Genomic DNA, 13,296 nt, shown 5'->3' with positions numbered 1-13,296 from the left:
CTGCCTCGAATTATGGCCTATTTTGGAAGAGGTCTATGAGGCTCATGGATAGTCTGCTTCCTTCCAGGTGGAGAGAGAGCCAAAAAGAAAAATTACTCAAGAGCACCGGCATTCACACAGGTAAATCAGAGGCCTAGCCCACTCTCTTCATCCCTACCCATTGCCTCCAGGATACAGGGCCTGCCTTTAATGTTTTCGACAAGAGTTGAAAGAGTGGGGACCAGTGAGAAGTTGGGACAAAGAGGCTGGGCACATTTCTGGAGGGCCCTTGGCATCAGGATTCTTTGTGGACGTTATCCTCTAAACAATGAGACTCCTTGGAAGATTTTGAACACGGGTATTTTTTGTTCACTTGTTGATATATTCATTCATCACATAGTTATTGAGTACCTACTTTGCGCCAGGCACTGTGAGAGAGACTGAAGTAACTGAAAGCCGTCTATGTAGGGTGACACAAGAGAACAGAGGTTCTGGCCCACAGAGAGCAGTGACGAAGCAGGCAAAGGCATAGCAATTGATACCATTAGGCTAGGCACCTAGGTCCAGGACAGAGAAGGTGCCATGCTTATCAGGGCTGAATGTGCTTTATGTGGCTTCAGTTGTGGGTGATGTATATTGGAAGGTGGAGGGAGAAAACTGTGGAGGGGGAATGCTGGAATAGAGTCTAGGCTCTGCATATAAGCAATCAGGAGATGGCAAATGAATTTCAAACAAGGGAGCTTGTGTAGACTTCTCAGTAAAGGGATGGAATAGCAGAATAACTTATTATTCAGCAGAATACTCAGAGGCTAAGTGAGATAGGTCCAGTAAGGGAATGGAAACTAGAGTTTATTATTCAGGTGGTTGTGGGTATAATCACACAGTGAGTTACTGGTTTGGGAAGCCAGTGCAATGTCAAAGGGAAAACCAGTTAGGAAGCAGAGGACTGTGCAGTACAAGATACAGTTTCCTCCCATAGCTCTTGGAGCCTTAAGTAAAGTTGATACAGTCACAAAATCATGAATTAATTTAATTTCTTGTGGACAGTGGTGAAGATCATGAGATGCCATGTACCAGCTGGCAGAGGGTTAAACTCATACATTACTTAGAGTTGCAGTGATGGATCCAAAGGGACCATGAAAAAATAAGTTCAGAAATTTGAATAAATTAAATGAAAGGAAATGGACTTTCATTCTGTGAAACTGAAGGTTTAAACCAAGCTCACTGAAATCTCTTAAGGGACAGAGAGATCTCAAATAACGCTGAGTTACGTGGATTTTTAGATCACTCTGCTGGCTGTTAGGAAGTCTGAAGGCTATGTTCCAGCTCCCTTATGATTTTTAGTAGTTTTATTAGTAAACTAGGGCTGCCATAACAAAATACCATGGACTGGGTGGCTAAAACACAGAAATTGATTTTCGCACAGTTCTGGAGGCTAGAGGTGCAAGATCATTGTGTCAGCACGTTTGGTTTCTACTGAGGCCGCTCTCCTTGGCTAGCAGATAGCCACTTTCTTCTGTTTCCTGACACAGCCTTTTTTCTGTGCACACACCTCTACCCACCCCTGCCCCGTGTCTCTCTGTGTGTCCAAATTTTCTCTACTCTAGTCAGACTGGATCAGGGCCAACCCCAATGGCCTCGTTTTAATCACCTCTTTAAAGGCCCAGTTTCCATATATAGGCAGATTTTGAGGTACTGGAGGTTATGGCCTCAACATATGAATGTGGGACACACAATTTAGCCCAAAACAGTAATCCAGTGAAGAAATGAAAAGAATATGGGAATGTTGAGGAAAGTATGAACGGGAGAGAAATTTTAAAGGAAAGCTCAAAGAGCTGTTTAAATTAGGATAAAAGACAAAGCTATAATGCCTTAGAAAAGTACTGAGTTAACTTGACCCCAACTTCAAACTGTGTTGAATGATGATAAGAGAGTAAGGTAAGTAGGAAATAAATTAAGAATTTTTCCTGTTTTTAAGATTTTTTAGTTGCCCAATTAGAGAAACCAATTTTGCCTGAACTAAGTAAATGCATGAAAAGGCTGTTTGAGTACCTCCAAGAGATACCTAGAAGGGGTGGGCCAAGTTTGGAATCAGGCAAGGAACAAGGAAGACTGGAAAGAAGCCAAAACCACCGTCCAGATCCATTCAGTTTGGGGAGAATAGAGCCTTGAACACTAAGCATAGTGTCACATCTTGTACCATGACCATCTCCAAGATGGGCATGTACTGCTGCACCTACTGCTGCCACTGGAATGCTTTATCACCTCTCTAGCTTTAGGATATATTTTTCAGACCTTTAAAGAAGTTGATCCTTTGTCTTCTGTCTCATATAGTTTCTTATGAAAAGTCTTCCAAAAAGATCTTCCATTTTTTTAAAAAAATCATTGTTCCTTTACTTGTAATATGTCCTTTTTCTCTGGCTGCTTTTTAAGATTGTTTCTCTTATTACTGGTTTTCAGTAATTTGATTATAGTTTATCTTGTTGTATATGAGTGTGTATATAAGTGAGTGAGTGAGTGTGTTTGTGTGTGTGTGTGTCCATCCTGCTTGGAGTTTTTTGAGCTACTTAGATCAGTCACAGTATAATTTTTATCAAACTGGATAAATTTTCAGTCTTTATTTTTCAAATTTTTTTGCCTCTACCTTCTTTCTGGGATTCCAATTACATAGATGTTAGACAGTTTCATTTTATCCTATAAGTGACTGAAACTCTGTTCATGTTTATTTTTAGCCTATTTAATTTCTTTGCTTCATTTTGGATAGATTCTATTACCGTATGTATTAGTTTTTTATTGCTATAGAAAAAATTACCACAAATTTAGCAGCTCAATGCAACACAAATTTATCATCTCACAGTTTGTGTGGGTCAGGGGTGGAGGCATGGGTTTGTTAGTTCCTCTGCATAGAGTCTCTCCAGGCTAACATTGAGGTGTTGGCCTGGGCAGCAATCTCTTCTGAGACTTAGAGTCTCCAAGATCACTGGTTGTTGGCAGAATTTAGTTCCTCAAAGGAGCTGAAATGCCCCTTTTTTTGTGATCACTGTTGACTGGGTTTTGATTTGAGTTTAGAAACCATATCCAGTCCTAGCCATTTGGCCCACTCACAATGTGGCAGGTTTTTCTTCAATGCCAGCAAGAGAATCTCTCTTTATAGTAGATGGATTCAGAGAGAAAAGGACAAAGGAGGCAAAATAACAGACAAAACAAATAGAAGACAAGTTGAAACATGGTCACCATTAATTCAACCATTTAATTAATTACATTAAATATAAATGGATCAAATACTCAAATCAAAAGTAGAGATTGTCAGACTAGATAGAAAAAAGCAAGACCCAACCATATGCTGTCTACAAAAGAAATACTTCAAATACAAAGGTACAAGTAGATTACAAAGTGAAAGGATGGGACAATGATATGCCATGCAAACAATAAACATAAAAATATTTTCTGAAAAAAGAAACTTCAAAACATGGAACATTACTGGAAACAGAGATAGATTTCATAATGATGAAAAGGTCAGTATATCAGGAAGGCATTATAGTTATAAGTCTGTTTTCAGTTAATATAACTCTGTTTTCAGTTAACTGAACTCTGTGTTCAGTTAATAACAGAGTTTCAAAACATGTTAGACAACAACTGAAAGAGAGATCATAGTTGGAGATTTTAACATTCTTTACTCAGTACTTGAAAGAACAATTAAACACAAAAAATAAAACAAGAAAGAATATAGAAGTCTGAACAACACTTTCAGCCACCTTGACCTAATTGACATATAACATTTTACCCAACAACTGCAGAATATACAATATTTTCAAGTGTACATGGCATATTTCCCCAAATAGACTACATGAGAATCTATACAACAGCCTGGGAGAGACAGCTGATTTACCTAATACATAGAAAGAAACAGAGAATTAGGCAAAATGAGGAGAGAGAGGAATATGGTCTAGTCAAACGAACAAGACAGAAAGCTCAGAAAAACAACTAAAGGAAACTGAGATAAGCAATCTACCTGATAGACTTTAATGTAATGGTCATAAATATGCTCATCAAACTCAGGAAAGGAAAGGATGAACATAGTGAGAACTTTCACAATGAGATAAAAAATATAAGATAGTACCAAACAGAAGTTATGACTGAATTGAAAAAATACACTAGCAGCTTCAACAGCAGAGTAGATGAGGTGGAAAAACGAATGAGCAAGCTAAAAGATAGAATAGTGGAACTCCCCCAGACAGAGCAGCAAAATGAAGAAGGAATTTTAAAAAGTGAAGCTATCATATGGAACTTTTGGGAAAACGTCATGTGGAATAACATTTGCATTATATGGGTCTCAGAAGGAGAAGAGAGAGAGAAAGGGCCAGAAAAATTATTTGAAGAAATAGTGACTAAAAAATTTCCTAATCTGGGGAAGGAAACAGATATCTGGGTCCAGGAATCCCAGAGAACTCCAAATAAGATGAACCCAAAGAGACACACATACAACACATTACAATTAAAATGGTAAAAGTTAAGGATAAAGAGGGAATCCTTAAAGCAGCAAGAGAAAAATAACTTGAGGCAATAAAGGAGTCGTGTGACATATTCAAAGTGCTGAAAGGAAAAAAAATCCCACCAAGAACTCTCTACCCAGCAAGTTTATCATTCAGAAATGAAGGAGAGATTAAGAGTTTCCAAGATAAGCAAAAACTAAAGGAGTTTATCACCACTACACTGATTCTACATGAAATATTAAAGGGACTTCTTTAAACTGAAAAGAAATGGCACTAATTGATAATAAGAAAACATACAAAAATTAAAATCTCACTGGAAGATGTAAATATATAATAAAGATAGGGGATCAATCACTTATAAAGCAAGCATGAAGGTTAAAAGACAAAAGTAGTAAAAATAATTAAAATTACAATAATTAGTTAAGGAATGCATAAAATAAAAAAGTGTGAAAAGTATCATCAATAGATGAATTTCAGAAGACTGAAATCTTACAGAGTATGTTCTGTGACCACAGCAAAATTAAATTAGAAACAAACATGAATAAGATATCTAGATAAGCCTCTAGATGCTGGAAATTAGTGTATTTCTTAAAACCCCATTGACCAAGGAATAAATCACAAGGGAAGCTGGAAAATATTTCAAACTAAAGGATAATGCATATACAACAACAAAATTTGTGGGGTACAGCTAAAGCAGGACTTAGAGGGACATTTCTAACTTTAAATGTTAGAGGGAAGATTGCTTTAATATTGATTAATTTTCTGCCTTAAGAATCTAGAAAAAGAAAAGTAAATTTTTCTCTAAGTAAAAGGAAGGAAACACTAAAGACAGCAGGAATCAACGAAATAGAAAAGATACAAACAGAGAGAAAATGAAAAGTTGGTTCTTGAAAAGATAAATAAAATTGATAAACTTTTAGCAAGAGAGAGAGTTTGATTGCCAATATGATAAATGATGAATGAAAGAGGAAATATCACTCCAGATCCTAGACATAAAAAGGAATATTATGAACATTTTTATGCCATCAAATTTGACAACTTGAAGTAGAGAAATTCTTTGAAATACAAAACTTACTAGAATTGAGAGAAGATACATAAATTTGTAATAGCCTACTATCTGTCGGAGTCAAATTTGTATATCAAAAACTTCACCATAAAGAAAAGTCCAGGGCCAAAGAGTTTCACTGGTTGATCAAATATTTAAGAAATAAAAAGGAAGGAAGGAAGGAAAGAAGGAAGGAAGGAAGGAGGGAAGGAAGGAAGGGAGGAGGGAAGGAAGGAAGGAAATCCCATACCAACTCAGAAAAAGAAGAGGAAGGAACACTTCCCAGCTGATTCTTTGAGGTCAGCAATACACTCATATAAAACCTGACAAAGATGTTACAAGTACTAAGTATACAGATCAATATCATTCATGAACTTAGACAAAAATCCTGGACAAAATATTAGCAAATTGAATCTATCAGTATATAAAAAGGATAATGCATCTTGAGTAAGTGGGGTTTATCCCAACAGTGCAAGATGAATATGTCATTTGAAAATTAATCATTATAATCCACCATATTAACAAAATAAAGTAGAAAAAGCATATTTGGCAAGAATCAACACCCATTTATGATCAAAGCTCTGGGCAAACTAGGAATAGAATGAGACTTCCTCAATCTGATGGAAAATATTTACAGAAAACCTACAGCCAGTATCATTTTAATCGTGAAACAATGAATATTTTCCCTCTAAGATCAGAAATAAAAAAGGGGAGCCTGATCAAGATGGTGGAATAGGAAGATGGGGAGCTCACCTCCTCCCACAAATACATCAAAAATACATTTACATGTGGAACAGTTCTCCCAGAATACTTGCTGAATGCTGGCAGAAGATCTCATAAAACCAAAATTGCAAAAAAGATCACCACATAACTGGGTAAGAGGAAAGAAAAAAAAATGGAATTGGGGTGGGACCTGTGCCCTGGGAGGGAGCTGTGAAAGAGGAAAGGTTCCCTCACACTGGAAAGTGCTTTCACTGGTGGGGATGTCAGGTAGAACAGAAAGAGAGCTCCAGAGGCTTGGAGGAGAGTGAGCAGCCAGTTTGCAGCAGGCAGAACAGAGAAAGACCAGCACAGAGGGTCTGGCCGCCTCCCTGCACTCCCTAGCCTGAGACACATGTCTGCTGGTGTGTGTGGGGTGCTGGGTGCTGAAGCTTGGGATTCAGAGGACAGACCCAGAGAGAAGATGGATTGGCTGCATGGAGACAGCCTGAAGGGGCTGGAGTGTGGTCCAAGCTGCAACTGGGGGTGTGTGCAGGAAGGAGCCCAGGTCCACCATTGAAGCCCCATTGTTAACACGCATGCGCGAAGGGAGGGGTGAGGCTCACCATAGCAGCCTCATTCTCAGCGTGCTCACAGCAGGCAGGGCTCTGCCACTGAAGCCCCACTGTTAATGTGCACGAAGAGTGGGATGGGCCCCGCCATAGCAGCTTTACTCAACATGCTCACAGCAGGAGTGGCTCCATCTCTATGAGCTCTGGGAGCACGCAAGCGCTGGCGGGTTGCCCATAAGTGGAGGTGGGGTTGAAATTCCAGCTGATCCCCAGAGGCTGAGCGACTTCAGAAGCAGGACTGAAATCTGAGTGTGCAGTGGTTGTGCAACCCAGGGACTTATGCGACACACGTAGCTATGTAAACTCAGTTTGTCTGGGATATCCAAGCAGATTACTTGTGTTCCTGTGGCTGGAGCGGGTCCGGCTATAGTGGCTGCAGGCTTTGCCGTGCAAGCACACTGAGGCGGGGCCAAGGTTTGGACTGACTCAGTAGCTCCAATGGTGGGACCAGGTGCGTGACTATGGCAGTCTCCGTGCCTGACTTCAGTGGTTCTGTGCCAACAGATCTGCGCTAGAGGCTTTGTGAGTACAGTGCCTGAGGGACACCCGGGCTGATTGCCTGAATTCCCATGGTTGAGTCCGGGCTGAGGGCAGTGCCCAAAACAGTGTATGGGTGACAGGTGACACCACAGAGTGCACTTCCCAGTACAGTAAGTCCCCTACATACGAATGAGTTCCGTTCCAAGAGTGCGTTCGTTAAGTCCAATTTGTTCATAAGTCCGACAAAGTTAGCCTAGGAAACCAACTAACACAGTCGGCTATATAGCACTATACTGTAATAGGTTTATAATAACTTTTCACACAAATAATACATAAAAAACAAACAAGGGCTTCCCTGGTGGCGCAGTGGTTAAGAATCCGCCTGCCAATGCAGGGGACACAGGTTCGAGCCCTGGTCTGGAAGATCCCACATGCCGTGGAGCAACTAAGCCCCAGCACCACAACTACTGAGCCTGCACTCTAGAGCCCGCGAACCACAACTACTGAAGCCTCCGTGCCTAGAGGCTGTGCTCTGAAAAAAAGAGAAGCCACCACAATGAGAAACCCACGCACTGCAAGGAAGAGTAGCCCCTGCTTGCTGCAACTAGAGAAAGCCCATGCACAGCAATGAAGACCCAACACAGCCAAAAATAAAATAAATAAAATAAATAAATTTATCAAAAAAAAAGCCTTTCTAACCTTTACAAAAAAAAAACACAAAAATAAACATTTTTAATCTTACAGTGCAGTACCTTGAAATGTACAGTAGTACAGTACAACAGCTGGCATACAGGGGCTGGCATCACATGAACAGGCAAGAAGAGTTACTGACTGGAAGAGGGAGAGGAGGTGGGAGATGGTAGAGCTGAAGGATCATCAGCAATAGGAGATGGAGGGCAAGCTGCAATTTCACTGATGCCTGACGTTGATGGCACAGGTTCTAGTTCATTGCTGGATTCAATTCTATCTACCCTCTTGAAAAAATGATCCAGTGATGTCTGGGTAGTAGCTGTTTTTTTCTTGTCATAGATGACACGGTAGCACTGGATTGCATTCTGAACGGCTGCTGCAATCTTTGAGTACTGTTCTACATTCTGGTCCTGTGCCTCAAAAACTAACAGTGCCTCCTCAAATAAAGAAAATCCCTTTGCCATTTCCTGCGTCATGAATCTCTGGTTCTTCAGTTACTTCTTCTTCCTCTTGTCTGTCTTCGTCCTTTCTCTGGGCCTCCAATTCTGTCAGGTCTTCATTAGTAAGCTCCTCATGTTACACAGCAAGGAGTTCAGTGAAGTTGTCCTCTTGCAGATCTAGCTCCAGCTTCTTGCTGAGGGTCACTAAGTTGCTGAAGACCTCTTTGAACTCCTCATCCACATTCTCAAATCCATGAAAATTGTGAACAAACTGCGGGCAAAGGTTCTTCCGTACCCCATTCATGGTGATGGCCATAACCTCACGCCAAGCAAAGTCAATGTTTTTTGTGGGCTTGTAGATGTTATAGTCCTTTCAAAATTGTCACAAGGTTGTTCCTGATTTGTCACTCACTTTTACTGCCTGACAAAATGTGTGACATAAATAATATTTCTTGAAAATCGCTGTAACTCCCTGGTCCATAGGTTGGAAGAGCAATGTAGTATTTGGTGGCGGAAGCACTACTTTGGGATGAAAGTTGTCCGTGAATGGGGGGTGGCCTGGAGCACTGTCCAGCAGCAAAAGAATGTTGACGTCCTTCTCCAAGCAATATTTCTCTCCCTCTGGGATAAAGTGGTGGAAAATCCAGTCCTGGAAAATGGTCTATGTAACCCAGGCTTTGGGGTTACTCTTCCACACAATAGGAAAAGAGCCCTTGCCTATGTTTAAAGGGCTCTTGAGTTCTCTGAATGATAAACTAAGAGGGGCTTCAGCTTCATACTGCTGGAAGTATTGCTACACAACAACAGAGTTAGCCTGTCCTTTGCTGCTTTATAGCCTGGCATCAACTTTTCCTCCTTACTGATGTAACTTCGGTCTGGCATCCTCTTCCAGTACAGTCCTGTCTCATCTACATTAAAAACCTGCTCGGGTAAATACATGCCTTCATCAATAATTTCTCAAAGCATTTCAGGAAATTCCCAGGCAGCTACTGTATCTGCATTCACTGCCTTGCCACTTACTTTTACATTGTGAAGTTTGGCTCTAGCCTTGAACCAATGAAACCAGCCATGGCTGGCATCCTCTGATTCTTCACCATGTTTCTTCTTCAAGTCTTCATAAAAGGCTTTTAGCTTTCTCTTGAATCAACATTAAGCTGAGGGGGACTCGACACTAATGCTGATCCTGCATTCACACACTGAGAAGTTTCTCCATCTCCTCCATTTTTTTCACTCTTCTTTGATATTATTGTTGACATTATTGGCACAGAAGACTTCACATGTTCCGTGATCTTGTCCTTGTTCTTTAGAATCATGCTGATGGTTGAATGATTCATGTTATAAGAACAAGGACGGCTACCATCTTTTCGCCTCACTCCACTCTCTCAATTATTTTCACTTTTGTTTCCATCGTTATCACTTGGCACATCTTAGCAGTATAAGCTACATCACTGCTGCATTTACGCTTGCTTCCGGACATCCTGGGCTTGAAATAAAGATACTGTACTACTATACTGTATACAGTACTGTACAGTAAAGTACACAAAAGCACAACAACTTGTAGAGGATGCACGAACATGACAATGTACACCAGACGCGTGAACTAACTTATGTGATTGGACATGAAAATGCATGTTTGCATCTTTGAAAGTTTGCAACTTGAAGGTTTGTATGTAGGGGACTTAATATACACAGCTCCTGCGGAGGAATACTCAGTGGATCCTCTCCCAGCAGGAGCACTCCAGCCCCACCTACCTCATGCTGCCGTTCAGAAACGGATATGAGGGTGTCTTCTCCAACAACTGGGGAGTAGACCCTGTGCCCAACAGGGCTATGACAACTAAAGAGCAAAGAAGAGGCCCTGTTCAACATCCCTTGCAGGCTCTGGTCAACCCAACAATAATTACACTCGCTATTAAGGGGATAACAGCCAGCAAACACTGAGGAAAGATGAGGCAGGCGTCCATACTGAAAACAGCCCTCACACCAAAAATATTAGACACATGGAGGCAACAAAGGGACACTCCCACATAAAAACAGCCATTTAAAACCACAGTAGATAACTGTTTCTCCGAAACTCATAGGGTCAGAAAAAAAATATGAGTAAAATGAAGAAGCAGAGGAACCACTCGCAATTAAACAATCAAGAAAATTCGCCTGAAAGGACAAACAATGAAATAGATATCTCCAGTTTACCAGATCCCAAGTTCAAAAAGGAGGTAATAAAAATACTGAAGGAATTAAGAAGGCCTATTGATAGAAATGCAGATTACTGTAAAAAGTAACTGTAAAAAGGAAGCAGTTAAAATTAGAAAACTCATTTACCAAGATAAAAGCTGAGCAAAAGGCAATAAAAAGCAAACTAAATAATGCAGAAGCATGAATAAATGATCTGGAAGATAGAACAATGGAAATCACCCAATCGGAACAGCAGACAAAAGAGACAAATGAAAAAAAAAAAGAAAGCAATATATGAGGTGTATGGGGTAATGTAAAAGGTGCCAATCTACACGTAATAGGAATCCCAAAAGGAGAAGAAAGAGAAAGGGGAATCAAAAATGTATTTGAAGAAATTATGGCTGAAGACGTCCCAAACCTAAAGAAGGAAACACATATCCAGGTACAGGAAGCACAGAACGTCCCAAACAAGATGAACTCAAACAGACCTACACCAAGACATATTATTATTAAAATTGCAAAAGTTGGGCTTCCCTGGTGACACAGTGGTTGGAGAGTCTGCCTGCCAATGCAGGGGACACGGGTTCGAGCCCTGGTCCGGGAAGATCCCACATGCCACGGAGCAACTAAGCCTGTGCACCACAACTACTGAGCCTGCACGTCTGGAGCCTGCTCCGCAACGAGAGGCCGTGACAGTGAGAGGCCCGTGCACCGCGATGAAGAGTGGCCCCCGCTCGCCACAACTGCAGAAAGCCCTCGCACAGAAATGAAGAACCAATGCAGCCAAAAATAAATAAATTTATTTTAAAAAAATTTGCAAAAGTTAAAGATAAAGAGAAGATTCTAAAGGCAGCAAGAGAAAAACAAAGAGTTAATTACAAGGGAACTCCCCACAAGGCTATCAGCTGATTTCTCTATAGAAACACTGCAGACCAAGAAGAGAGTGGCAAGATATATTCAAAGTCCTGAAAGGGAAAAACCTGCAACCTAGGATACTCTACCCAGCAAGATTATCATTTAGAATAGAGAGAAAGAATTTCTCAGACAAGCAAAAACTAAAAGAATACAGCAATACTAAACTTATTCTAAAAGAAATATTGAAAGGTTTTCTCTAAATAGAAAAGAAGCAAGAATCTACGTGAAAGAGAAAATCACATTTGGAAAGTAAATCACTTAAGCCAGTACACAGGTTAAAAAAAAATTTCGGGAAAGTGATGATAACTACAATGAACAGCAAAAGAATAAAAAGATGTAAAAGAGGACATCAAAATCATTAAAAGTGGGAGAGGAGAGTACAAAAATGTAGATTTTTAAAAACTATGTTTCAGCCTATGTGACTACCAGTTTAAAGCAAGTAGATATACTAATGGGTTAACATACTTGAAAAACAGTGTAACTACAAATAAAAAGTATACAATAGATTCATAAAAACCAAAAAGAAGAGAACATAAGCATAATACGAAAGAAAACCACCAAACCACAAAAGGAAAAACAAAAGAAAAAGAAATGAACAGAGAAAAAATACAAAATCAACTGGAAAACAAGATTTAAAATGGAAATAAATACATATCTATCAAAAATTAGCTTAAATGTCAATGGACTAAATGCTCCAATCAATAGACAAAGAGTGGCAGATTGGATAAAAACAAGAGCATGTAATATGCTGCCTACAAGAGACCTACTTTAGGGTGAAGGACACATATGGATTGAAAGTGAGGGGATGGAAAAAGATATTTCATGCAAACAGAAGTGATAAGAAAGTGGGGGTAGCAATACTCATATCAGACAAAATAGACTTTAAAACAAAGACCATAAAGAAAGATAATGAAGGACACTATAATAATAAAAGGATCAATACATTAAGAGTATATTAAACTCATTAATATATATACACCTAATATAGGAGCACCAAAATACACAAAACAAATACTAACAGACATAAAGGGAGAAATTGATGAGAATAAAATAATAGTAGAAGACTTTAACACCCCACTCACATCAATGGACAGATCTTCCAGACAGAAAATCAGTAAGCAACAGAGATCTTAAATGATACAATAGAAAAGTTAAACAATTGATATTTTCAGGACATTACATCCAAAAAAACCAGAATACACATTCTTTTCGAGTGCACATGGAACATTCTCTAGGATTGACAACATACTAGGGCAAAAAACAAGCCTCAACGAATTTAAGAGGATAAAAATTATTTCAAGCATCTTTTCTGACCACAATGGCATGAAAATAGAAATCAACCACAGAAAAAGAAATGAGAAAAAACAATTACATGGAGACTAAACAACATGCTACTGAAAAACCAATGGGTCAACAATGAAATCAAAGAAGAATTTTTAAAATACCTTGAGGCAAATGACAATGAAAACACAACCATTCAAAATCTGTGGGATGCAGCAAAAGCAGTTCTTAGAGGTAAATTCATAGCAATACAGGCCTTCTTCAAAAAATAAGAAAAAATCTCAAATAAACAATCTTATCTACCACCTAAAAGAATTAGAAAAAGAAGAAATAAAACCTAAAGTCAGCATAAGGAAGGAAATAATAAAGATCAGAGAGGAAATGAATAAAATAGAGATTAAAAAATAATAGAAAAAAATCAATAAAGCCAACAGCTGGGTTTTTATGAAAGGGTAAACAAAATCGAC

General features: G+C 39.4%; 1 protein-coding gene across 14 annotated transcripts in view; it reads left to right on the top strand.

Annotated features, from left to right (window-relative positions):
- The window catches only part of GDPD4 (glycerophosphodiester phosphodiesterase domain containing 4), a 279,828-nt gene that overhangs the window by 134,192 nt on the left and 132,340 nt on the right, over nucleotides 1-13,296 (top strand). For 13 of the 14 annotated variants that reach the window (XR_014231772.1, XR_014231773.1, XM_082343331.1 and 10 more), the window contains one exon: nucleotides 68-120. Coding sequence is in view for 12 of the 14 variants with exons in the window: in XM_082343331.1 (XP_082199457.1) it covers nucleotides 68-120 (53 nt within the window). In the remaining 2 variants the exon portion in view is untranslated. Of the gene's footprint in view, nucleotides 1-67; nucleotides 2,609-13,296 lie in introns of those variants that run through there. The other variant, XM_082343329.1, reaches the window with a different exon arrangement.

Source organism: Balaenoptera borealis, assembly GCF_965194805.1.
Source record: "Balaenoptera borealis genome assembly, chromosome: 11".
Taxonomy (NCBI): domain Eukaryota; kingdom Metazoa; phylum Chordata; class Mammalia; order Artiodactyla; family Balaenopteridae; genus Balaenoptera; species Balaenoptera borealis.
This window is presented reverse-complemented; position numbering and strand designations above follow the sequence as displayed.